The sequence below is a fragment of the Eumetopias jubatus genome, unplaced genomic scaffold (assembly GCF_037043125.1).
Source record: "Eumetopias jubatus isolate StellerSeaLion01/CBP00866 unplaced genomic scaffold, mEumJub1_p1.0 scaffold_8, whole genome shotgun sequence".
In the NCBI taxonomy this organism is placed as follows: Eukaryota; Metazoa; Chordata; class Mammalia; order Carnivora; family Otariidae; genus Eumetopias; species Eumetopias jubatus.
In genome coordinates, this window is record NW_028274814.1 from 21,509,861 (window position 1) to 21,536,012 (window position 26,152).

At 38.1% G+C, this 26,152-nt stretch overlaps 1 protein-coding gene across 1 annotated transcript; it reads left to right on the forward strand.

Moving 5' to 3' along the window:
• Positions 1–45: 45 nt before the first annotated feature.
• On the forward strand, positions 46–20,976 carry CDNF (cerebral dopamine neurotrophic factor). Its single transcript, XM_028114155.2, has 4 exons — positions 46–240; positions 13,628–13,755; positions 14,813–14,954; positions 19,706–20,976. Exons 1-4 carry the CDS (start codon positions 126–128, stop codon positions 19,882–19,884), a joined length of 564 nt encoding a protein of 187 aa, XP_027969956.1. The 5' UTR covers positions 46–125; the 3' UTR covers positions 19,885–20,976.
• The last annotated feature ends 5,176 nt before the right edge of the window (positions 20,977–26,152 follow it).

Below are 26,152 nucleotides of genomic sequence, written 5' to 3' on the forward strand. Positions count from 1 at the left end.
AACTCCCGGCAGATTTTTTCCCAGCCAGTCGCTCGGCTACTCCGCGTCCTGTAACAGCTCCCGGCGGTAGCGCCGTGGCTGTCGGTGGACGCGGGTGGCGAGGCGTTTGGAGCGGCTGCTTCAGCATGTGGTGCACGGGCCCAGCCGCAGTGGTGGCCTTTTGTGCCGGGCTTTGGGTCTCTAACTCGGGGCCGGCGCTGGGCCAGGAGGCCGGGGAACGGCCAGGGGCCGACTGTGAAGGTGAGCGGTGTGAGACCTGCTTGCTTGGCGATGGCACCGCGCCGCCCCGCAGCTGTTGTCGGATTTGGCTTCCCCCGGCACTGGCTATAAATAACATTTAACTCAGGAAATGCAGGTCCCCGTTCCTGGCTTCCCATCGCCTTCGCCCAAGCCCAGGCAAAAGTCCGATCCGGGCCCAGTGACACCTTGAGGCCGCGTTCTGGTCTTGGGCTATTTGGGATTTGGATTAGATGTTGTGTAGACGCAACTAGCTTCAGAAGACCCTGGCGCTGCATCCATGCTGCTGCTGCTGATGGGCGAAGTCTGGCCGCTCCGTGGCCAGGCGAGGTCTTTCAAATTTAAATTTGTTTGACTCCCAAAAGAAAACAAGTTGTCTGTAATTGAGTTGAGGTGGCTTAAACCAGAGAACAAAAGTAACGTTTGTTAGGATTTACAGAGTAAAGTTGATTTACAGAGGAGAGGAGTACATTCACTCTTTAGGAGGAATACCCAGGAATGATTCCTCTTCTGTTCGCAGAACCTAAGCTAGGCACCGCAATCAGAACACGTGGGGCTAGGTTCCGCCAACCCTCTGCTCTGAGCCCCCCATGCCCCTTCCTTGCAAAATCTGCGTGATAGTACCTACTTGAGGGGGTTGTTAACAAGATTAAAGAAGATAGTTGGCTACGCTAGCCCCTTCCTCCTAGACTGCTGTAACAAACAATTTTCACTGACCAAAATAATTTATATAAGTGTATCTCCTCCTCACCCTTCTGTGACCTTGGGACTCTATTCCTACTTAACAGGAAACTGTAGCTTCACAGTATACATTGAATAACTGGATGAGTGTAGTTTGTATAACAACTTAATGAAGTGAAGTGTTAAGAATTGGGAGTCCAGTTTTCTACCAGCCCTGCGGTAATTAACTTCTCTCCAGAAATCTAAAATATCTACACAATGTGATTTTTAAACTCTATAGATATATTTGTTCAGCTAAGTTATAATTTTGTTTAAAGAATCTTATAACTGCATCCTATGCATTTAAAGCAGAATTTGTGAGACACAAACAATTGATCTGATTACTCATTAGTAATTTAATTTCTGGAGCGTTTACCTGAAAACATTCCAGAAAAGCCAGAGCCCCTGGATTAGTTAAATGTGAAGCATATGCCATCTTTCCTAGATTTATTACAGCATATCGTGATTATTGCATGTTGGACTAGACCTCATTTTCTATGGTCCCCCTCCTCTTGCTCACTCTGCTTCCATAACTCTGGTGCCCTGACTGTTTTTTGGACCTGCCAAGGACACTCCTGCATTAGAACCTTTGCACTTCTCCCTTTGCCCGGAGAGTTCTACCCCAAGTAGTCCACTTACGGTTTTCTCTCCCTTTCTTAAGGTTGCTGCTCAAATACCACTTTATCCAAGAGGTTTTCCTTGACCACTCCATTTAGAATAGTACTACTACCTTGTCACTCTCTACTCCCATTACCATGTTTCTTTTTCTTCACGGCCACGAGATACTTTTATTTATTCCCTAGCATGTAATCCTTGAGGGTATGGATTTTGTTTTTCAACCACCTAGAACACTGGTACTTACTAATTGCTTAGTGAATGTTAAAAATACAAATGACGGGCTGCTATATTTAATGTTCTGTTCCTATTAATAGCATTAGGAATGAATAGGACTTGGAGCTCTAAAGGACAACATGACTGATCCTCTAGCTGAAAACAACTAAAAACACTGGATAAAATAAAAATGTAAAAATATTTTTAAAGATTTATTTACTTATTTGAGAGACTTTGTGCGTTTCCGCTCGAGGGATGGGGGAGGGGCACAGGAAAAGGGAGACAAGCAAACTCCCTGCTGAGTGAGGAGCCTGCCTCAGGGCTCCATCCTGGGACCGCTGAGATCGTGACCTGAGCAGAAATCAAGAGTCATGCTCAACCAATGAGCCTCCCAGGTGCTCCTAAAAATAATTTTAAGAGTTAGTAAGGTATAACCAGAGGCCAAAAATCAAGGTGAAAGTGGAAACTAAAAGAGGTAAAAGGAACGGGAAGGTGGCTTTTGCCTTGAGGGCATTTGTTCCCCGGGCAATCTGAATTTAGGTTTTCCTGGCTTTGGTAGAATAAAGAGAATAAAGACAAAGCCCAGGACCTTCCTAAGTTAGGAGTGTAAGATAAGGTCTTTCTCCAATTAATCTGAAATCCCAAAGAGCTAGGCCTCCATTATAAAAGGTGACCTGGAAATAACCACAACGCTACCCCCATCCTTAGAGACTAAAAGCAATTGTGGTACTTGAACTTTGTACCAAAAGGGAAAACAAAAATGTCTCCAGATAACTCCTAATCACAAGATAGCTCACATATGCATTGAGGCCCAAATGCACACACAACCTGGATGGTCCAAAACATCTCAAACTGAAATTTTAGTTTAATGGGGTTTTAGACATCAGCAAATACTGATCTTACCTGTAGGAATCCACCTTTAGCCCAGCCTGCAAATAATTCTCAGTCTAAGAAATAAAGCTTACATTCAGAAAAGTCTTGCACCCATGGGGAAGAAGGGCACCATAAGTGACAGCAAGTTTCGACTAGTGGCAAAGACTAGTGGAAAGGCTTCAGGTACTGGAATTATCAGGCACAGAGTAGAAGATACATTTATTATGTTTTAAGAAATAAAGGAAGGGATTGAAAATATAAATAAAGGGCAAAAGACTCTTAAAAATGTCCAACCATATTTGGAAAAGGACCAGATTAAATGGCTACAAATTAATGGGATTAAAAAAAGATTAGATACAGCTGATAAAACAATAATTAAGAAGATTGAAGAAATTATCAAGAATGAATCACTAGAGAGAAAGAAGAAGAAACAAAGAGAAACTCTTAAACATAGCCAGAGAAAAAATACTGATGGACTTCAAGTTAGACTGTCAGATGATTCAACAGTGAAAGGCCCAAAGTCACATAGCTAGTAATCAATAAAGCCAGGATTTGGACCCAGAGGGTCTGCCTTCAGAGCCCAAGCACTGAATTACTAACTCTACTGCTTCTGAGTATACTGCTGGGAACTAAATTATTTAAGGAAATATTAAAAAAAAAATCGGAACAATGAAGTAGTACACAAATTATTCAAGAAGTTTTGGCCATTTCTAAACTCTTAACTCCTTATAACATATGAATATTCTTAGGTAGCAATTCTCCCCTAGTCCTGGTATCACCAAGATTAATCTGGTGTCTTTTTAAATTTTTCCTCCAAAATCAAGTAGATAATGTGGGACTGACTTCAGTTTTAGAAGGTGTGGGTGGATAGAACTGTTGAAAATAATGTTTTTAGCACACTGCCAGTTTAATTATTCCACTAACCTGATTTTAAGCACTTACCATTATCTTTTTGAAAAACTTGTAGCAGGTGGCATTATTATATTTTCCAAATACTATTTTCCATTTTTGGGCTCTGGCTAATAATTGCTTAATTGATGTGTGATTTCACCTTAAAATTTTAAATTCAATTTCACTAATATTACCAAATATTTTATTGAGCATATTGGGGATTTCTGTGACAGTCAAACATATTGTGGTGAGTTTTTAACATCAATTAGCAACTACTTCAAACATACAGGAAAATTTTTATATGACTTATACCTAGCATCTAGATTCATTGTTAATATTTTGCTACATTTGCTACCATTCTGTCTTTAAAAAATAAAATAACACTTGTAGCCACTGTTTTCTCTCCCTTTCCAGGAGAAATGTCTGTTCTAAAGTTAATGTATGCTTCTTTTCCATTTTTAAAGAACTTTTACTATAAATGTGTGTATCCACAAATAATCTGTGTAATTTTTTTGATCTTAGTTGTATATAATTGTACATTGTACATATTCATTTGCAACCCTTTTCATTCAACATTATATTGGGGCATTTATATATGTTGATAACTACAGACATAATTCATTCTTTTTAACTTGGCTCTAGAATTCCACTTTGAATGAAATACAGTTTATGTAACTATTCTCTCTTGGAGGTTTGGTTAGGTTCTTCCCACTTTTACATAATTTTAAACAATGGTCCTCTGAATATTCTTATACATGTCTCCTAGAGCACATTGCTGATGATTTCTCTAGGTCATAGAGCAAGAATTTCTGGGTGATAGATTATATGCACTTTCAACTTAACTTTTCGCTATTGGACTGCTGTTTTCTTACAGATATGCAGGATCTCTTTTATTCAGCCAAAAAATACATTTCACACCCAATCTAGGTACCCTGTTGAGGACAGAGCAATGTGGCTTAACTGGGAGAGGTGACAGACCCTGAGGTGTGAGAGGCAGTGGAAAGTCAGGTCACCCGGGACTGTGGGACAATCTAGAGACTGGATTAGACTCTGAGTGATATGGAAAACCACAGGAGGGTGTTGAGCTATGAAGTAGCATAATCTTTCATTTTTAAAGACTCTGGTTAGAATGTTGGGAACTTAGTGGGTCAGATTACAGCAATCCTCTGGCCAAGAAATCCTAATGCTGCAGGAGAAAATATGAAAACGTCATAAAGGAACCAAGAGTTGACAAGATAGAAAGATTTACTAGGGCAAAATTGAAGGGGAAGAAGCAGTCCTGAATGGTAAACTGAGTTTACACTCATTCTGCCCAGATGACAATGGCCAGTCAAAGATGATCTTTGGTGTGAGGGAGATGGAAGGCAAAGCCTAAGACTTGTTTCAAGTAAGGAACCTACTAAGACACTCTTCTCTGTTAATCTAGGATTCCCAAAGTGTTACTCCCTCAGCGTAAGGTTGAACGAGCAATAAAGCTAACCCATCCCTACCTGCAGAGGTCTCTAAGGAAAATTTCCTTGACACTGAGCAGAACTGAAGAAAAGAATAAACACTTTCTGAGAGATTATAACTACAAGATGTCCTCACTTGGATTTGCAGCTAAATTTCACATAAGGGGTCCAAGAAAATATCAAGCTGTCATTTTAGTTTAAAGTAGCCCCTGGCTAGTAGCTCCTAAGCCTGATAAATAGAGACACAAATCCTTTATGGAAATAAGACATCATAATTTTAGGCCTCAAATAATCTCCACAAATACATTTCAAGTGACTATAAGTATCATGCAGGACAAAACAAGGAAGCAGACAAAAAAACAAATAATCAGGTAACAAGGGGAGGTGAAGGACCCTGTTTTTCACAACAAACCTTTTATAACTCACTGACTTCAAACTAGGTGTGAGAGGAGTGAGGGAGAGGAAGAGAGCAGAGACTTGGAAACCACAGCATAAAAATTCTTTGAGTGTTTTTCTTAAAGAGGAATGGGCAAATGTGGTGGTATTTGGTGGTGGTGGTGGTAGGGGAATGTGGTGTTGAGAGATCTTTCTGTTGCTTCTAAGATATGAGAAGTAACACATCATGTTGCAGGCTAGTGGGGAACCAGACAGGAGGGAGAGCGCAGCAGTGCAGGAGCAGGGAGTTGATAGGATCTCCATAGTAGGTGGAAGGGTTATCAAAGTTCAGTCATAGAATTAAGGTAGAACATGCAGGTACAGGTGTGGTTGATGTGGCAGCAGAGGCAGGAGAGACTTCTCTCCTGTTGGCTTTTTGCCCCTAGGAGAAATAGGATGCAGGATCACGAAGTGGGAGTGAGGATGGGGTGGAGGTGTTAGACAAGGTTTGAGGAGAGAGCAGCTTTGCAATTGTCATTTGGGGAGTTGGACATAGTGTGAGTATGGCCAGTGGAGTAGGGTTGTTGAGCAGCCCTGATGGTTTACTGGAAATTAGGGTCATGAATTTAAAGTGAGGCCAGTGAGGACCACTGTGTTATTTCCTCCAGTTGTGTTCAGTGAGTGTAGGTACAAACCGGGTGGAGAGTTGGTTTTAACTAGGGTTAGGGTTTTTCCAGGTGCATACAATGAGGGAGGGAGATGCAAGAGAACTGAATTTATGTGCAAAAAAGTGACTATACTGTAGAATATGGAATCTAAACTGAGTAAAGAAGCATGGTGAAAAGGTGGGAAAAATCAATGGATTGTATGACCTGGTGGGGTCGGAGAACTTGGGCGTTGGGTGTTAGAGTACGTGAGTTGGAGAGATAGGAGGTGATGGTCAGATGATGGGATGTTTCAACTAAAATTATAGAGAGATTATAGTCATTGGTAACGATTGGACCCCAGGGTATGACCATAGCAATTTTTCATGTATTCTAGATATTAATCTTTAGTCAGTTACATAAGTTGTAAATATCTTCCTCCAGTCTGTGACTTGTCTTACCTTTTCTTTATGATTTCTTCGGCATTACAAAAGTGTTTAATTTTGCTGTAATCTAATGTATGATCTGTGTTTTGGTACCGTCTTTAAGAAATATTTCTTCTTGAGGCACCTGGGTGGCTCAGTCGTTAAGCGTCTGCCTTTGGCTCAGGTCATGATCCCAGGGTCTTGGGATCGAGCCCCGCATTGGGCTCCGCATCGGGCTCCCTGCTCAACGGAGAGCCTGCTTCTCCCTCTCCCACTTCCCCAGCTTATGTTCTCTCTTGCGCTATGTCTCTCTCTGTCAAATAAATAAATAAATTTTTTTAAAAAAAAAAGAAATATTTCTTCTCTATCCTGATGTCATGAAGATGCTTTCCTGGGTTTTCTTCTAAAAGTTTTGTAGTGCTGCTCTTCCCATATAAATCTTTATTCACCTGGGATTTATGTTTGCATGTAGTTTTAGATCGAGATCTAAGTTTATCTTTTTCAGTGGTGAGTTGTCTTAGTACCATTTATTGACTAGTTAATTTTTATCCTTCATTGATTTTTAGCATCACTTCCATCCTTTACCAACCTTCTCTAGATTTGTGCATTTGTTTCTAGACTCTATTTGTGCATTTGTTTCTAGACTAGGTCTCCTGGTCTATTTCTGTGCCATTCCCACAGTGTTTTCAATGCTGTAGCTATAGAACTAAATCTTGATAGATGTTAATGTCTACTCTTCAAACTCCTTTTTTTAAAAAAGATTTTATTTATTCATTTTGAGAGAGAGAGTGACAGAGCACAAGCAGAGGGAGAGGCAGAGGGAGAGGGAGAAGCAGGTTCCCCGCTGAGCAGGAAGCCTGATGTGGGGCTCGATCCCAGGACCAGAAGATCATGACCTGAGCCGAAGGCAGACACTTAACCATATGAGCCACCCAGGCGCCCCTCTTTTTTTTCTTCTTCTTCAAACATTTCTTGACTTTCATTTGCTCTTGTTTCTTCGTATGTATTTTTGGACCAGATCGTAAAATCTATAAAAGTCCTATTGGGATTTTGATTGGAATAACATTATTTATTTGAGAGAGCGAGTGAGCACAAGCCAAGTGGAGAGGTAGGCGGAGAAGCAGACTCCCTGCTGAGCAGGGAGCCTAGGATCATGACCTGGGATCATGATCTGGGATCATGGCGGAGCTTAACCGAGTGAGCCACCCAAGTGCCCCTGGAATAACATTAAATGTATAGATTTACTTAAAAATAATTATCATCCATAATATTGACTCTTCCCATCCACGAACATGGTTTATTTTTCCGTTTCTGAGGTCTACTTTGAGATCTTTTGATCAAGTTTTATAATTTTTTCTTCCAAAGTCTTGATATAAGGCGCCTGGGTGGCTCAGTTGGTTAAGCGACTGCCATCGGCTCAGGTCATGACCCTGGAGTCCCGGGATCGAGTCCCATATCGGGCTCCCTGCTCAGCGGGGAGTCTACTTCTCCCTCTGACCCTCTTCCCTCTTGTGCTCTCTGTCTCTCATTCTCTCTCTCTCAAATAAATAAATAAAAACAAGGTCTTGATATAGTTCATTAAATTTATTCCTAGTTACACTGGAATTTTTGTCACGATTATAAATGATTTCTTATTTTAAATTTGCAGTTTCCTCATTGTTTCTTTGTATTAATCTGATATTCAGCAATTTTGCATAATGCTGTCCTTATTAAGAATGTTTTTCTACCCAGGCAATAATATAATCTGCAAATGATAAAAATTTTGCTTTTTCCTTCCTTCTTTTCTTTTTTCTTTTTCTTTTTTTTTTTTTTTTTGAGAGGTTGTGGCCTGGGTGGGGAGGGTCGGAGGGAGAGAGAGAGAGAATTTTAAGCAGACTCCATGGTGAGCACGGAGCCTGATGTGGGGCTCGATCTTATGGCCCTGAGATCATGACCTGAGCCCGAAATCAAGAGTTAGATGCTTAACTGACTGAGCCACCTAGGCACCCCACTTTTTCCTTTCTAATAAACATCTCTTCCACTAGCTAACACATCCGGTTCTGTATTGAATACAAGTGGTGACAAAGGATCATTTTATTGCTAATGTAGGACATTTGCTGTAGAGCTTTCATAGATATCCTCTATCAAGTCAATGCAGTTCTTTTCTATCCGAGTTTGCTAAGTGTCTTTATATGGATGCTTGCTTTAATCATGAACAGAAATTCGATTTTATTAAATACAATTTTAGTATATGTGCTGCCGAAGTGAGCACCGATTTTATTAAACACATATACATCTGTTGAGATGATCCTATAATAAACTGCATTATTAGCTTTTCTAATTTTGAAACATCTTGGTCACTGATGTGATTCTTCCTTGATTATGATTTTTTTAATGTGCATTTTATTTTCAAAATGTGAAATTGGCCAGTCATTTTTGTCTCATAGTGTCCTTGCCTGGCTTTGATGTCGAGGTTTGGCCAATCTCGTTAAAGTTTGGGAGGTTTTCTTTCCTTTCTTTCTTTTCCTTTGCTATTCTTGTCTCTGTGATAGTTTATATAAAATAGTTCTGATAGCTGGGTTCTTTTTTTCCCTGGTAGATTTTTAATTACTGCTTCAATTTTTTAAAATGGCTTTTAGGTTGGTTCAGGTTCTTATTTCTATGTAAGTCTATTTCTGTTATACTTTTCTAGGATGTTGTCTATGCTGTTTCCGAATTTATTGAAATAAAGCTTTTCTTATGGTGTTTTCCTACGATTTTAAAGTCTCTATTCTCTCTCTAGGTATGTCTTCTTTTTTTATCAAATAGTTATGTATATACATAAATTTAAAATGTAAATTTTTTTTCCTGGGCCTATATTGAAAAATGTTAAGCCCCTAGCCATTCATTCTTCTCTAGATAGTGCTTTCCTCTGCAGCTACTTCCAAGTAGTTTAGCTGCTTCATCTGAAACATATCTTTATTAATCTAAATAAACTGCTTAAAATGTTCTTTTCCAGTTTTGCACTTTTATTATCTTTGGAAATTGAAGTTTTAGGTCTATTACACCCACCCACATTTGTCTCTTGCACGCCCATTCCCCCATTTTACATACATTTATATCACCACTTGGGATAAAAATAAATCTCAGGGTTTATATTGTTGTGCCATGTAAATATTATTCAAAGGTCAGTTATCTAGTGCACCAGGATTTCATCTTTCATGTATATCTTTCTCCCCTTGAATTAAAACTTGCCTCAGTTTTCTTTGGTTAATTTTTGTTCCAATCATTAATTTATCATATATATGATAAATCAATAAATTTATCAAATAATAATTATATATGATTAATAAATTTATTAAATAATAATTATTAAATAATAATCATTAAATAATAAATAAAATTAAATATATATATATATATCCCCCCCCGACAGAACTGAAAATCATCTCTGAACAAGTTAACCACATCAGGTAGTCTATTACTTTGATTTTCTGCTGCGTGGCATCATTCCTGGGACTCTCTGTGTCCTGCTTTAACTGGACAGGCATCTCTCCAGCCAGCTACACCACTGTTGTCCTAAGACTCCCTCCCCTCCTGGGAATTTCCTTGGTCTCTTTGTTGTGTTTGACCTTTGCTTCCTGGAATCCAAGGCATTCCTTTGATTGGTTCACTCTTATGTTTTGGTGAAGCCTACTGTCCTTAAAAACAGCACATGATAATATAATTTTGAGATCTTAAATGTTGAAAATGACTTTATTTACTTTGACATTTTAATGAATAGCTTGACTGTTTATAGAATTCTAGATCGAAAACATATTTTCTGTAGAATTTTGATGACATTAAGCTATTTTCTTATAGTTTCCGGTGCTAAGAAATCTAATGACACTCTATTTCATAATTGTTATTAGAGCTATTTTAGATTTCAGCAGAATTATAGAATCTTTTCTTTTTTACCAGTGTTCTAAAGTTTCTTGATTTTTATGTGTTAGTATAGATCTTTTTCAATTTTGTGGGTCTGTCAGTCCAGATATTCGTGTCTTCCACTAATGAGAATATTCCCTATATTGGTTCTTTGACAATTCCCACTTCTATCTTTTAGAAGCTCATATTATTTAGGTATTTGTCTACCTGAATTTCTTAAATTTTATTAACCGTTTTCCACCTCTTTGTCTTTTGGTCTACTTCCTGGTGATTTCCGCCCCCAACTTGATCCCCTAAATAAATCTGGTCAACTTTTTTCTTTAATTTAGCGATCGTATTTTAATTACCAAGAGTTCTTACTTGTTATTTGGTTGTCTGAATATTATTTGATTTACCACTTAAAAAAATTATCACTTTTTTCCTTGCTAAGAAATTATCTATCTTTACTGACCATTAGTTCCATTTATTTTTATTTTTTCTACTTAATTTATGTGGTTTTATTATCAATAGTTTCTATATTCTTTTGGTTTATATAGTTATACTTTTAAAAACTTAAGTTGAATGCTTACTCTTTAATTTTTCATTTTTTTTCTTTTGAAAGATAATAATGTTATGAATTTCTTTGTAAGTACTGCTTAACCCAAATCCTTAAGTTTTATATATAGTATTTTTACTGGAACTAAGTACTAAAAATTGCACATTTCTGTTACTACTTTTTCTTTGACCCACGGATTAGTTAGAAGTATGTATTTTAAAAAAATTTCTAGGCATAAGGAGGGCAGACACTGAGTTGGATCATATTATTATTATTATTTTTAAAGATTTTATTTATTTGACAGAGAGAGCACAATCAGAGGGAGAGAGAGGAAGAAGCAGGCTTCCTGCTGAGCAAGGAGCCCGATGTGGGACTCGATCCCAGGACCCTGGGATCATGACCCGGGCCAAAGGCAGCTGCTTAACTGACTGAGCCACCCAGGCGCCCCTGGATCATATTATTTTTGTTACTGATTTCTAATTATATTTGGGGAATGTGACCTGCTTAGTACGGGTTTTTTGGTGCTTGTTGAGAACTGCTTTTTGGCCTACTACCTGGCAAATTAATGTAAATATTACATATTTTCTTGAAAAGAATGTGGGTTCTTTAATTTGGGGGAGAAGGGTTCCATATGTTATAAGGTCAAACTTGTGAATAGTGCTCAAATATTTAATGTCCTTATTAACTTTTGGTCAATTTGATCAAATAATTCCTGTGAGGATGTTCAACCATCTACTGTTATTGTGAATTTGTCAATTTCTTCTTATAATTCTATCAGGATTTTCTGTATTATTAAGCTATGTTAATGGCTGTACATTAGTTTAGAACATTTATTTTGGTATTTCTGGTAAATGGTTCATTTTATGGTCAGTAGTGACTTGTTATTCTCAAAAATGCTTTATAGGACTAAAGCAGATTTTGGTTAGCATTTTCTAGGTATATCTTTTTATTTTTAAAATCTCCTCAATTTTGTTGTTTTTGTTTTTTCAGCCTTTTGTTGTAGCCTCATACTTTTTATGTGACTCTTATAAACAGCAGATAATTGAATTTTTGATAGTTCTGCTCTGAAAAATCCTGTTCTATAACTGCAAGTTTAATACATTCATGCTTGTTGTAATTAATGATATATTTGGGTTTATTTTTCCCACTTAATTTCATGTTTTTTAAAAAAAATGTATTGTGCTTTCTTTGTTTCTTTTTTTTTTTTTTAACTTTTTTGTCTTTCAGTGGACTGATAATGTTTGAACAATCCCTCCCCATGCCCTGCACCAATACGGATCTGAAAGTAATCTGTTTATATTTTTTAGTTATTCCCCTTACATTGTTAACATGAGTAATTGGCTAAAAATTATTATGACTTAACAGTAATGTTTCTCCACCTTCTTCTGGATGATAAAGGATCTTAGGAAGTTTCAAGTGAATTTTCTTGTATTTCTCATGTGTTAGGATTGTCCTGCTTTGGGTTTTACCTTATGCTTATTCCCCTACATGTTTATTATTATTGTTTACACAGTTAATCTTGATTTAGATTTCTCTCCCACTTGCCAGTTTTTCTTCTCATATTACTTCTTGCAGCCTGATTCTCCTTTCTGGATCTTGCCTCCTTCCTGAAGTTTATCTGTTAGTAGGGCTTCCTAAGGTGTTTTATACATAGGAAATGGTCAATAAATGTTTATTAAATAAATTAATTTAATCAGATGAACATAGTTTAAACTATAGTAGGTGTCTAGTTTGTGTATTAGGGTGATCGGTGGATCTTGCCTCATTTACCAGACAGAGAGATAAGACACTTGAATATTGGGGATGGCAGCACATTATCTGGTTTTAGTTAATACCATGAATCAAGAGTAGGGATAGAACCAAGGGCTGGAGCACTCTCCACTCTTCCTTAGTATGTTTCTCTAGAATTCTGTCTCTAATACTAGGGCCACTGTTTTCCAGCATAATCTTCTGGCCTCCATTTCCCTCTCTGCTTGCTAGGGCGAGACACTTGCCCCATCTGGGAAAGCAACATGGGAAAAGCAGTATCCTCCTACTGCAGAGGTACCTAATGGATAAGTGTGTAGGGCCAGTGTCAAATGGCCTGGGATCTAATTCCCTCTCTAGCGCTTATTAGGCAAGTTAACAGGCCTCTCTTTGACTCAGTTACCTCATCTGTAAAATAAGGATAGTAATGGGTCTACAGCATAGCTTTGTTCTGAGACTTGAATGAGTTAATAACATACATCAGAACGACGCCAGCACCTTTAAGCACCCAACAAATGTTAACTATGGTTATTGCCTGTGCCCCTTCTTAGCTCCTCTGCTTCTTCGCTGGCTTTGGATGCTGGGATTGAATATGACTGTTCAAATTGGAATTTCACTTAGGTTCATGACGATAGAACTTACAGACCTAGGCAGACTACCAAGGGGTTTCATTTAAGATATGTATTCAGGTTTTTCTCTGTGCTTTAAACAAAGCTGTCCTAAGAATCATATCCTATATAAAGCTATATTCCCTTTTAGGGTTAACTTTTGTGGGAAAAGTCTCATTTTAGGTTCAAGTTGGTTCCAAAGATTGATTGCTTCGATAAGTTCATATTATTCAAGGCCCAATTCTAAGCCGATAGCTATAGACCCCAAACAATTCTTACTCATAATTTGAATTCATTGTCACAATGTGTTGAATCATATTTAACTTTTTTATTTGGTGAGCGGGGCATACACATAGGTGAGGTCATGGTTATTTTGTACATAACCACATAATTTCTTTGATCCTTCTAGTATGTAAAGAATTCTTGAACCGATTCTATAACTCCTTGATAGCCAGAGGAGTCAACTTTTCCCTGGACACCATAGAAAAGGAATTGGTCAGCTTTTGCTTGGATGTCAAAGGAAAAGAAAACCGCCTGGTACAGTAAATTTTCCCTGTTCATTTTCCCTTATGCTTGAAGAAACTGTTAATAGTTTCATTTCTCATCTTAGTCCTAATGTTCTCCTGCTTAAATGCTTGCCTCAAGCATGTTCATTGTAGATAGCAAGCAGAAATTGATCTTCCAGTGAAATGTAGTCCTATGTATTTTCATTTAGAATATATCTGGTTTCATTTTGCTTTTTGAAGAGACAAGCAATTCCATGTTTTAAGTAAAGTTACACAAATTCCTCATGAGAATTTTCTGTCCTGGGTTAACAGTGGGTAGACTCTCTATTTGTTACCAAGACTATTAGTTAAACCTGTCAAAACATTTTTATCACATCATTTATACATAACTAATGAAGTATTTATATTCTCTTATAATGGTGTTTCCTGGGTTTACACAGATGACTTTTCATTAAAGTGTTTTACTTCACTACAGATCATTGCAGGCCAATTCATTTTGCCTAAAATTTTCATGTTCAATTTGTCAGTTAAATCTGCATTGTTGACTGTTCAACACTGACACATTGTAAAACTCTCAACATTCATTTGTGCCATTAAGTTTCATATTTTTAAATGTAAACTGTCTCAGTTAGGCAGCTGGAAAGGCAGCATAGCATGATGGAGAAGGACATGGACTCTAGAGCCAAAATGCTAGATGTTTAAATTTCATCTCTTCTGCTTACCGGCTGGTGACCTTCAGTTGACTTGGGTGTAAAATGGGGATAATTATAGTACTTACTTCACAGGATTGTTGTGAGAATTCAATAAGTTAAGACCTTTAAAGCCCCAAGAGCAGTGCCTGGCACAGAGAAGACACTTAGCAAACGTTGGCTCTTATTAGTCTTTGAGCATCGTGTGAATTGTGGGGCACTTCTAATTAACATGATCATGGGGATGGAATCATTTGTTTTCTGGTGCCTTAGTCAGCAGGGGTTAAAATTTAATAGCTGGGCCATGAAAACTAGGTTAACCTCTTTCTCACTTCTCCAAACTATATTTACTATTTTTTTCATCACCCAGGACACTAAATTCTCTTTGTACTCCTTCAGTGCTATTATCTAGGCGCAACGAAGGATGCAGCCACAAAGATCCTCAGTGAGGTCGCTCGCCCAATGAGTGTGCATATGCCTGCACCAAAGATTTGTGAGAAGCTCAAGAAGATGGACAGCCAGATCTGTGAACTGAAATATGGTATAATGGAGACAAATGTATTTTTCCAATATGTCCAAAGCATTGCCCATTCTCCAAACCAAGGTCCCTGTTTCTAAAAAGTCAGTGGGAGAAGGGAAGGCAATCTCTACTCGCCAGTAGGTTGCTGGGCTGCTGAATGGTGCCTATCGCCAATCTGAGCTCCTTTGGGGAAGAGAAATGAAGACTGGCCCAATCAGCATTCGGTAAAACTGCCAACCCGGATAGCCAGGTTTAAACTCTTAAATCACCAAGGCAATGTCAACTATGTATGTCAAGGAAAAATTCCATATGTAAAGGGAGCAGCTATTCATGGTGATTTAGCTCTTGGTAACCTATTAAGACAAAAGTTGCATCTATTCAAAGGCCGTGTTGGGACTTTGAAGTTTTAAACATGGACTATATCTTTTCCCCCTAGATTTGTCTACCATCTTGCTGGTTTTAAATTTTAGGAAATCGGTTATTCATATCAAGTCAGGTTGTGTTTTATGAAATAAGCTTATTGAGGGTGCCTAAAGTAAACAGTGAGGAAAGGGAGGAGATGTCCTATTTAAAACATTATCCTTGGCCTTATGAATTTCACAGATATAGATCTATTCTTATACAGTACTGAGGATTTGTATTTGGGTCAGCCTTTTGGGTACACTGAATAGGTGTGTTGAAAGCCTGGGGCATCCCTCCCTTAGCCTGTCCTTAACACCTGAGATTTTAGCAGGAAAGACTCACTTCTTTTGCTTAAGTCATTGTTTTATGTTACAGACCCACTGTAGTATTTCTTATAAACTACCTAAGTAATTAGCACCCAACTCTGAATTATTTTAGTCTTATTTTCCAACATAGCTGTGTAATATGCCTATGCACCATAGCGACAAAGCTGGCTTTAAATAGGTTTAAGGTCGGAAGATACCAAAGACAACCTGCTTCTCAATTTGCCAAGGGTAAGCCCTAATCTCCAAGGTGGTGATTATGGGGAAGGCATCTGTTTTTATTGGCTTCCAAGTAGTGAAGGAGAGGGAGGAATCATTGAGTTCATATAAACAATATTCGCAAAAGGGACAAACTTGTCTTGATTCTTTCATTTGACAAATGTACTTGGAATAACATCTGCTATATATGAGGGATCCTACTTGGCTCCTTGAATAATAGAAAAATTATTCAGATATTACTGAAAAGAAATGCATAGTTACTAATGTTTTGGCAATGCTGGCCACTAGAGGCCCTTGGGGAGCCATGAACTAGTTTTAATTTTGGGATCAACGTTTTCCTTATAGTTTTAGGGTTACAGAGCCTTTCCTCTTTTAAAATTAACTTCAGATGCCAAGTTCTCTAGAAAAACTCAAAGACACTACTGACACTCGCAAGAAAGCGTTTTCTTTTTCCTTCAATAATTTATCTTGAATAGACCAGCAGTTCTAAATTCTCCTTCCCAGCTTATGGTTGGCAGGGAAGTTGAGATTGAACAGGGCTTCAAATGGTGGGATATTAATAATTTGCGCTATAAAAGCGTCTATGTTTAAAGATATTTTATTAAGTCAGCCATGAAATTAACAAACAAGGTAAATGTAGAGTTGGATTATGTTTTCAATTAGGAGGGTGTCATTTGGCTTTTGACCTGAAAGTATGTTTTTGCTAGATCTATTTTTTTTAAAGGATGGAGATCACTATAAAAATCGAAGGGTCCCCTGAGCACAGGCTGTAGCTGATGATCCAAATAAAAAAAGGCTTTAAAATTTAACTTTTATTTATTTTTTCCAGATTTATTAAGATATAAGTGACATAAAACTGTGCAAGTTTAAGGTGTACAACATGTTGACTTGATACACTTATATTGCAATATTACCACCATTGTGTTGGCTAACACCTCCATCATGTCTTATAATTACCATATCTTTTCTGTGATGAGAGCATTTAAGATCTACTCTCTTAGCAACATTCAAGTATATAATATAGTATTAACCATAACTACCATGGTGTACATTAGATTCCCAGAACTTGTAACTGGAAGTTTGTACCCTTTTGCCAGCATCTTAATTTCTCTACCCACCAGACCCTGGTAACCACCATCCTACGCTCTGTTTCTATTAGTTTGGCTTTTTTAGATTCCATGTATAAGTGATATCATACAGTATTTATCTTTCTCTGACTTATTTCACTTAGTCCATTCTTGATGCAAGTGGCAAGATTTCCTTTCTCATGGCTGAATTAACATTCCGTTGTATGTGTATACGTGTGCATCACACACACACACACACACACACACAGCACATCTTCTTTATTCATCCATCTGTTGATAGATATTTAGGTTGTTTTCATATCTTGCCTATTGTGAATAATGCTGCAATGAACATGGAAGTGCAGACATCTCTTTGATATCCTATTTTCATTTCCTGTTGATATATACCCAGAAGTGGGATTGCTAGATCATTTGGTAGTTCTACTTTTAATTTTTAAAGGAACTTCCATACTCTTTTCCATAGTGGCTGTACTAACTTATACTGCCAGAAAGAGTGATTTTTTTCTAAATTGTTTCCAACACTTGCTATCTCTAAGGTTTTTGATGACAGCCATTCTAACGAATGTGAGGTGATACCTCATTGTGTGCTGTTTTGCATTTCCCTTATGATCAGTGATGCTGAGTACCTTATTAGGGACCTGTTGGCCATTTATATGTCTTCTTTGGAAGAATATCTATTCAGTTCCTCTGCCTATTTTTTTAGTCAGATTGTTTGGGATTATTTTGCTATTGGGTTGTATGAGGTTTTTAATATATTTTGGATATTAACTCCTTATTAGATATGTAATTTTCAAATATTTTCTCACATCCCATAACTTGCCATTTATTTTGTTGATGGCTTCTTTGCTGTGCAGAAACTTTTTAGTTTGATATAGTCCCACTTACTGATTTTTGTTTTTGTTTGCTTTGGTGTCATATCCAAAAAAATCGTTGCCAGGGCCAATGTCAAGGAGGCTTTCCCTATGTTTTCTTCTTGGATTTTCATGGTTTTAGGTTTTATATTTAACTTTTTAATCTATTTCAAGTTAATTTTCCTAAGTGATATAAGATAGGCGTCCAGTTTCATTTTTTCCGCATGTGGTTATCCAGTTTTCCAAACACCATTTATTGAAGAGACTGTTCTTTCCCCATTGAATATTCTTGGTTCCTGTGTCAAATATTAGTTGACCTTATATGCAAGGGTTAGTTTCTGGGCTTTTGATTCTACTCCACTAGTATATGTGTCTGTTTTTATGCCAGTACCACACTGTTTTATTATAGTTTTATAGTATAGTTTGAAATCAGGGAGTGCAATGCTTCCAGCTTTGTTCTTTCTGAGGATTGCTTTGGCTATTCAGGGTCTTTAGTGGTTCCATACAAATTGGGGTTATTTTTTCTATTTTTTTGTGAAAAATGCCATTGGAATTTTGATGAGGATTGCATTGAAGCTGTAGATGGCTTTGTGTAGGATGGCATTTTAGCAATATTAATCTTCCAGTCCATGAACACAGGATGTTTTTCCATTTGTGTTCTCTTCAGTTTATTCCGGTAGTTTTCAGTGTATAGATCTTTCACCTCTTTGGTTAAATTTATTCCTAAGTATAAAATCCAACTTTTAGATTTGAGCACACTTACTGTAAATTTTTGATAAGTCACTTGACCGCTACGTTAGGTTGTTAAAAGGCTTTCAAATGCTGTGTTTTATTATGCAAGGGAAAAAAGGAAAGGGTTCCTCAAGAGAAGTCAAGCTGCAAAAGTCCTGGGCTGCCACTGATAAGCAAACTTCAATGTTGTATCCGTGTTCAAGGACATACCTGGTCATGGGGAGGGGGAAAGAAAAGAATTTCCCCATGCTGACAGGGAAATTATAATCATGAGTATGTTATAGATGAGCTTTGTTTGTTTGTTTTTCCTATTTTTGGGTTTGACAATAGAGAAGTAGCTGAGTTCTTCACATTGTCTGCAGATAGTAAATGGAAACAGTAGTCTTTCTAGAGGAGTTGGATGTTAATGACAAGTGTTACTGCCGGTTACTGGCAAGAAGGCTAGGAGCCAGATCGGTTGGCACCAAAGCGCTAGCATTAGAGAAGTGGGTATATCCCAAAAGACTGTCAATGAATGCTGTGATAATTCTGTAATCTCAGTAGGGACAGAGGATAAGGTGAGTTCAAGCAGAGATCCCAAACAGTTAAGGGCCAATGAGAATGCTCTTAATTTTATTAATGTGTTTTGGTGTCTTAAATTTGTATTTAAAAACTTGATAATGCTTTGGAATAGGTATGTCCATCTGTTTTAATGCAGACATGTCTTCATATAGAAAGCAAATCATCACTTTCTAGTTAATTACAATCTAAGACTTTCAGCTGGCCACACTCAAGACCATCCCAAGGCACTGCCATTTATCAATTCTCTTCTTTTTATCTTAGGAGCAGCAATTAGGATGCAATGTAGTCATTTTAGTAACTATGGTCTTGAGAAGCCATGGAGTGGTCACAAAATTCTGCAAAGCTACCCAGGCCCCTGTTCTGAAGCAAGTATAATTCCATGGAAAGCAAGTTGAATAGAACACTAATGATCCCAATAGCTTTGTACATAACACATTTTCCTTAGGTATATCTTGGTTTCCATAGCAATTGGAACTGTTCCCCGCTTTGGAACATAGGGTAGTCGGCACCAAGATAGGAAACACCCCTGGCCTTTCTAAGCATTTCACGGTTGTTTTGGTTTTTAAAAAACTGTGCTTTTCCTTTTTGTTGTTTAGAAAAGAAATTGAACCTGGCATCAGTGGACCTGTCAAAGATGAGGGTAGCAGAGCTGAAACAGATACTGCACAGCTGGGGAGAGGAGTGCAGAGCCTGTGCAGAAAAAACTGACTACGTGAATCTCATCACTGAACTGGCACCCAAGTATGCAGCAGCCCACCCCAAAACAGAGCTGTGACCCCCCGATGCCGGTGTGCCATTAAGGAGAGACACAGTGACTCTCCAGGATATGGACTTGTTGGTTAAGAGTAACTGGGAGTTGCGCTGTATGTGGTCTCATACTTTTTGCTTTGGTAACACAACCAACCAAGAATTGGTTACTTGGATTTACAATGAAAACTGCTAATATTAGTGGTCTCTTCCATTTGCAGGGTACCCAAACCTAACAGTGCTTTTCTCATCATTTTTGTAAGGATTATATATATTGTCTTTGCCTATTTCCTTCAAAGTGGGAAATGTGGACTACTGAAAAATAGATGGAGTAAGTCGATTCAAAGAAGGAAGACAGTGCTCAGAGGCCGTTCTCTGTGTATTAAGTTTTAGTTAAATATATTGGTTTAGGATAAAAGAAACAAAGTTTGGCCTACCTAACTCCCACCTTCAATCCAAAACAATAACATGGCATAATCAAAGGTTTTAAAAAGTAAACTTCGTACATTCAACTGCAAATCACTCTACGTTCTGGAGTATCTCTTTTTGGTATCCGATATGGGAGGGCAGGAGGCAGTATTTGAAATTAGGATTTCCCCAAAGAAGGAATACCTATTTAAAACCTATTTATACCTACTTAAAGAAAACAGATCAAGAATCCACTTAAATAGAGTCAGTGTTTTAGCAAATTGTATCAACACCCACACTGTTGACTGAACTAAGCTCAGGTGTTCTGTATTCCTTGCTACCACACATTAGACGAGTTTTTGATAGAGGATTAAAGCATGGTAAAAGCACCTGCAGGCAACATGGAGCTCTATGATTCTTAATGCTATTTTATCGGCTTTAAATTGTAAAATCATTCTTGGCTCTATTTTCTGGCCACATCAGAGTAAGAACCCCCCCTGGACAAGTGACTGCCTCTGGGGGAAGGTAGAGTTGGGGAAGGCCTGCAGAGCAGCTCAAGGGAACTTTCTGGGGGGATGGGAATGTCGTATATCTTGACTGGGGTGGTGGTTACATGGTTGGATAGGATTGTGAAACTCATGTAGTAGTACAACTAAAATCTGGCCTTTTTTTGTGTATACATTTTATCTAAAATACTGCTGTAGAAAAATTATTTGAAAATTAACTGAACTTCGTTGATTCAAAACATCTCGTTCGTGTAGAGAATTGCATTTACTGACTGGGAGTCCTTTTGGGGAGTGGAGGAGAAATTTTCCAGACTGAATGTGTACACTGAAAGTATAATTTTCATGTTTCAATGCTGTGCAGGTAAATGAATTTTCAGTTGGGCAGTTGGGATGTTCCCAAACTTGTCAGAGAATTGGTGGTTAGTAACTTAAAAATGAGAAAAAAAAGCTTTGATGTAATAAATGACCAAAAGGTTATTGTTTCTGGGTTTTGGCAGCTTGATCATTATGTGTAAAGCACTCTAGTTTATTATGAATTATATCTTTAAAAGTCCATATTTAGTTTTTTTTGTTTTTTTTTACTTTTTGTAACCTTTGTATTTGTTTTCCTTTAGTACATTTTGAACCTCTTGAGAAACTTAACATTTGAAAATAGTATATCTGATGTCTGATCTCAAAATCAGGTCATATTTTCTCAGTGTTGTGTGTTTTTTGTTTTTGTTTTTGTTTTTGTTTTCGACAGGATAGAAACCTAGGTCATAAGAACGCTGCCCAGCAGTTCATTCAAATCCATGATGTTTGGTCTGGCTTTTCATAGGGCATTCACTCTGTCAGTGCCACTGAAACTTTTCAAATGGTGCACACAAGTGACCCGGGGATCTTGTTAAAGTTTGGATTTTGATCCAGGAGGCCTGGGTGGGGCCCAAGACTGCTTTTCTAACAAGCCCCTGAGTGATGCCCGTACAGCGCTTGCAGGCACCACACTTGGAACGGCAAGGGCCTGAGCCCTGGATCCCGCAGTTGATTTATTCTCTCCAACTGCCCATCTCAGTTAGGTTTTTAATAGAGCTGAATGTAACAACAACAACAAACAACAATAAACACACAAGAGCTGCTTCTCTCACGTAAAAGAAGTCAGGTAGCCCGGCAGGAGTAAATACAGCAGCTCCACAAAGTTATCAGGAATGAAGTTCTTATCTTTTTGCTTTACATCAGGGACGTGTTCCATTCTTAACTCATGGTCCAAGTGGACCCTGGAACTCCTTATTCCAGAAGGAACAAGGCATGGAAAGCTGAGCCCGCCTCTTTAGGGCAGCCTTCCCACCTTCCCTTGCTGTTACCCCTCCCCCACACTCTGCTTACAGATTTTTTTTAAGTATTTTATTTATTCTTATTTGAAACAGAGACAGAGATAGTGAGAGAGAGAGCATAAGCAGGGGGAGCAGCAGACAGGCAGAGGGAGAGGGAGAGGGAGAAGCAGGCTTCCCGTTGAGCAAGGAGCCTGATGTGGGACTTGATCCCAGGACCCCGGGATCATGCCCTGATCCGAAGGCAGCTGCTTAACCGACTGAGCCACCCAGGCACCCCTGCTTACAGATTATTGATCAGAACTTAATCCCATGCCAAACCTAGCTCCAAGAGAGTTTCGGAAAGAACGTCTTTTGGTTAAGTTCATTGCTGCCCAAATAAAATCAGGATTATTTATTTAGTTAATTAATTTTTTTTTTTTTTTTTTTTTTTACTGAGGAAGAATGGAGAAATAGCGTGTGGCCACAAGCCATCTCTGCCACACAGCTCCAATTTTTCATTCCCATGAATCTTAGTTATAATTCCTGGCTATTTTACCCTAAATAACTCTTCTTCCTCCTTACCGTTGGCCTTTTTTGTAAATGTAGGCAATTATGTCTTTCTTTCTTTTTTTTGGTTTGACAAGAAGTAGCTACTGTTTTTCTATTTTATTTTCATTTTAAATTGCTTCCTCTCTCATTGTGTGTGTGTGTGTGCACACGCGTGTGCAACTTTTGTTGTACTTTTTCCCAAAATCTGTAAGCACACAAAATTTACAAGTCAGACATTCTGACAGACGTGACAGAACTCTGGGCTAAACACTTTCATTAAACAGCAGCAGTCTGGGGCAAACATTATTCCTTTAGATTTGAAATCTATTTTAGATTTCAAAAAGTCCAAGCAGATGATCCTTTAATTTGGTGCCTAAATATACATGGGAGACTAGATACATTTAAAAGCTGTAGATCCTTGAGTATGCATATTTGTCATCCACATTCCACTAAAGAGTGTTACATTTAGAACAAATTAGCTTGGCATATAGGACAAGAAAATATTTGATTATCAAATCCTTAAAAACAAGCAGAGCATTTTGCGATCCCAGAGGCTTCACCTATGGGTTTGAGCTCTTAATAAGTGTTTACTCAGATAGCTGAGTTTCTACCTTCCAGATTCATCCAGAAGAAATGATTGTCAAGTGCCTATTCTTTCATGGTGTGTTTGCAATAAAATGATTCCACCAAATATGAAATGGAAAAGGGGATGAACAGTATATATTAAGTTTTTAGTTTGTTTTGGGGTATGCTTTTCACTGATAAAAATTTTCAGAATTTGGGATTGTGCAGGTATAGCTGGTGCTGAGTTTCTAAAGCTCACCAGCATTGAAATCAAAACGTTAATGTGTGAGACAGATAAAGTAAAAATATGAGAGTTCACAGAGGTAAGGTTGTTAATTGTCACTGAAGTGGATCCATTTTAGGGCAGTATTTTTTAAAGATTCTCAGGTGATTTCTTTGTATTTGAGGCTGTCGTAGGTAGTCTACATATAATTCTGGCAGTTCCTTCCTGGCCGCGGTAGTTTCCTGGTGTGGGAAGCTCACCTTGTGGGCTCTTCCGAAGTTTGGTGGCTGACCTTGCAAGGTAACATACATGGTCTGGCAAATTGTGCATTTTCTGGGAACACGTAGCTGCTTATTAAGAAACTATAGATTAATTGCTTATACTGTGTGAGACATAACCTGCAGTTAGAACAAAAGAAGAAAGAAAAAAGAACACTTAAAGATATATAATACAGGTCCACAATCCATTACCAAAACATTTGGAGCTAGGTATACTTGGAACTCATAATGTTTCAGATTTTGGAAAGACAGGAGGGTGGATATACTAAATATTTCATAATCATCTGGGGGCTTGGGGCAGCACCCCCTAACACCTTCTCTTAAATCCAGGTCAGGTTTGATCACCAGAAGAAGCTGGATAAGGTTTTGCTTGTCAAATGAGTTACAAAAAAAGAAACTTTTATTTTCACAGCCCTTTGGATTTCTGAATCTTGTATGAAAGATTCTGCCACTGTAATTCTGTGGTGACTCCCATCTAGGTGTTATCAATCATTAATTAAGACTTTGGGTCTTCTTTGATAAAACCTCTAGCTCCCATAGATTAGTCTCCTATAGACAGAACTTCTTTCTCCCAGGAAGTAGTTGAAAAGCACCTGAGACTCACAGAAGATTAGGACTCCGGGCTCCTCACTTCCTTCTTTTGGCCACACGCCTTCCCGGAGCATGGCACAGAGTCTGCATTCAATACCCATTGAGGAAATTCGCTCACCGTGTTTTCTTCCTTCTAAACAGGTGGGACAGCTGGGCTTTCTCCTCCTCAGGTCAGGAGAGCCAAGAAGCCGAGAGGAGTAGCTGCTCTTCCTTTCTGCAGCCCCCACCCTCAAGCCTTCTCTCTCATCAGACTGAAGGTCTGTTCAGACTTTGCAAGCAACTGTCTGCTATTCTCTCTGGTGGCAATGTTTACAATTGGCCTCAGAAGACGTTGTTTACAGGGCTCTTGCCTTTTTCCTTTTGAATTTTTTAAAACGTATTTTGGAAAGAACGGATCAGATGTTGGCGCCTTAGTGACGGAGCAGCTATAAATACATTCCAAGGAATCTTGGGCTTTGCAGTTCCTAGCAGGCAGTAAACTTGCTCACCTGCTGGATATTATCTAAAGAATGTCTATCCCAGGAATTCAGGTGTTCCCATCATTTCTGATTCTCCCACTGCTGGTCAAATATTTACCTATCATATATTTCTATTCTTCCTCACTCCTAAATTAATAAACTCCTTGTTTCTTTCCAAAAGGAGTCTGGAGTTTTCTCCTTTCCAGATTATATTTATATGTATTTATATTTGCCTCCCCAGAAAGTTCAGTGTCACAGTTCCTTGACCTTGGGATGTATGTGCTCAAGAGTCTGGTTCAGATCCAAACTTTACAAATGATCTTTGCAGTCTTCTTTGCTTTCTCTAATTGTTTATTGGTGGTTCCTAAAAATTTCATTCTACTGGAAAATCTTATTACTGTAATATCATCTTGACTATACAAAGATGGAAGTAGAAATAATAAGAGAGAAAGAGCACCAGATTGAAATTTGAATCCTGTGTTTGCCTGTGGCTAGTTGTGCTGAGAAAAGTAATTCACCTTTTCTGGCCCTCAGTTTTTTGTCTTAGGCTGTAGCTAATAATGTCTACCTAATTGGGCTATTCCATTAAATGGAAAAATATAAGTAAAATATGTAACAGAGTGCCCAGCTCAGGGTAGACACCTCAATAGATAGAAGTTGAATCTGAATGGAATTTTTCTTCTCAAGAGTTCATTTATTGTCACAACGTTCTACACAAAGGTATGATGAGCACTGGCCCATTTTATTGATGAGGAAGTAAGGCAAAGGAGACATTTAGTGACTTGCCCACTGAAGCCAGGAAATGAATTCAGGTCACTTGATTTCTGGATTGGATGTAAACTTTTAGGCTGAGAAATTCAGGGGTGAGAGAATTTGATGATTTGGAAACCAGGACTTTAAAGTGATCTTTGGGAAGTAGACACACTCACAGGACATGCTTTTGGGTTTTAATGATATTGCAATAAATAGTCAAAAGAAATTACCTGAAGTGATTGGAATTTGATAAGTCATGACCATAATGTGCTCTAGAAGGTCACCCGTGATCAGTAGTGGGCTATCTCTTTTATGTGGGGTGGCTCAATATTTCTGGAGCATCCTGTAATTCTACACACCTCCATGATGCTATTGCTTCATGTGAAATGCAGAAGAATTTAGGTCAACTGTCTTGTCCAACAACAAAAAGCATAATGAGTATGTTCCTGGATCTTTTTATTGCAGCCTCATATACCAGTTGTCTGGAAATGCCTGAGAAACGTATTCATCAGCATGTCTCTGGAATGCCTTTTAATGTGATACTTTATTGTTCTGTTTTGAAGAGTTGCTTCTCACTTGTTTCAATTGTTAGAAAATATAAGGTTGATTTTCTTTTCCTGTCTTCATAGTAGTATCAAATTATTTTCATCTAACCTATGCTTATCAGAACACCCTCC

Excerpts from the sequence above, each read along its gene's own strand:
- CDNF (XM_028114155.2), top strand. The coding sequence starts at position 126 with ATGTGGTGCACGGGCCCAGCCGCAGTGGTGGCCTTTTGTGCCGGGCTT. Across the intron at positions 241-13,627 it reads GCCAGGGGCCGACTGTGAAG|TATGTAAAGAATTCTTGAAC; the intron begins GTGAGCGGTGTG and ends TGATCCTTCTAG. Across the intron at positions 14,955-19,705 it reads GATCTGTGAACTGAAATATG|AAAAGAAATTGAACCTGGCA; the intron begins GTATAATGGAGA and ends TTTGTTGTTTAG.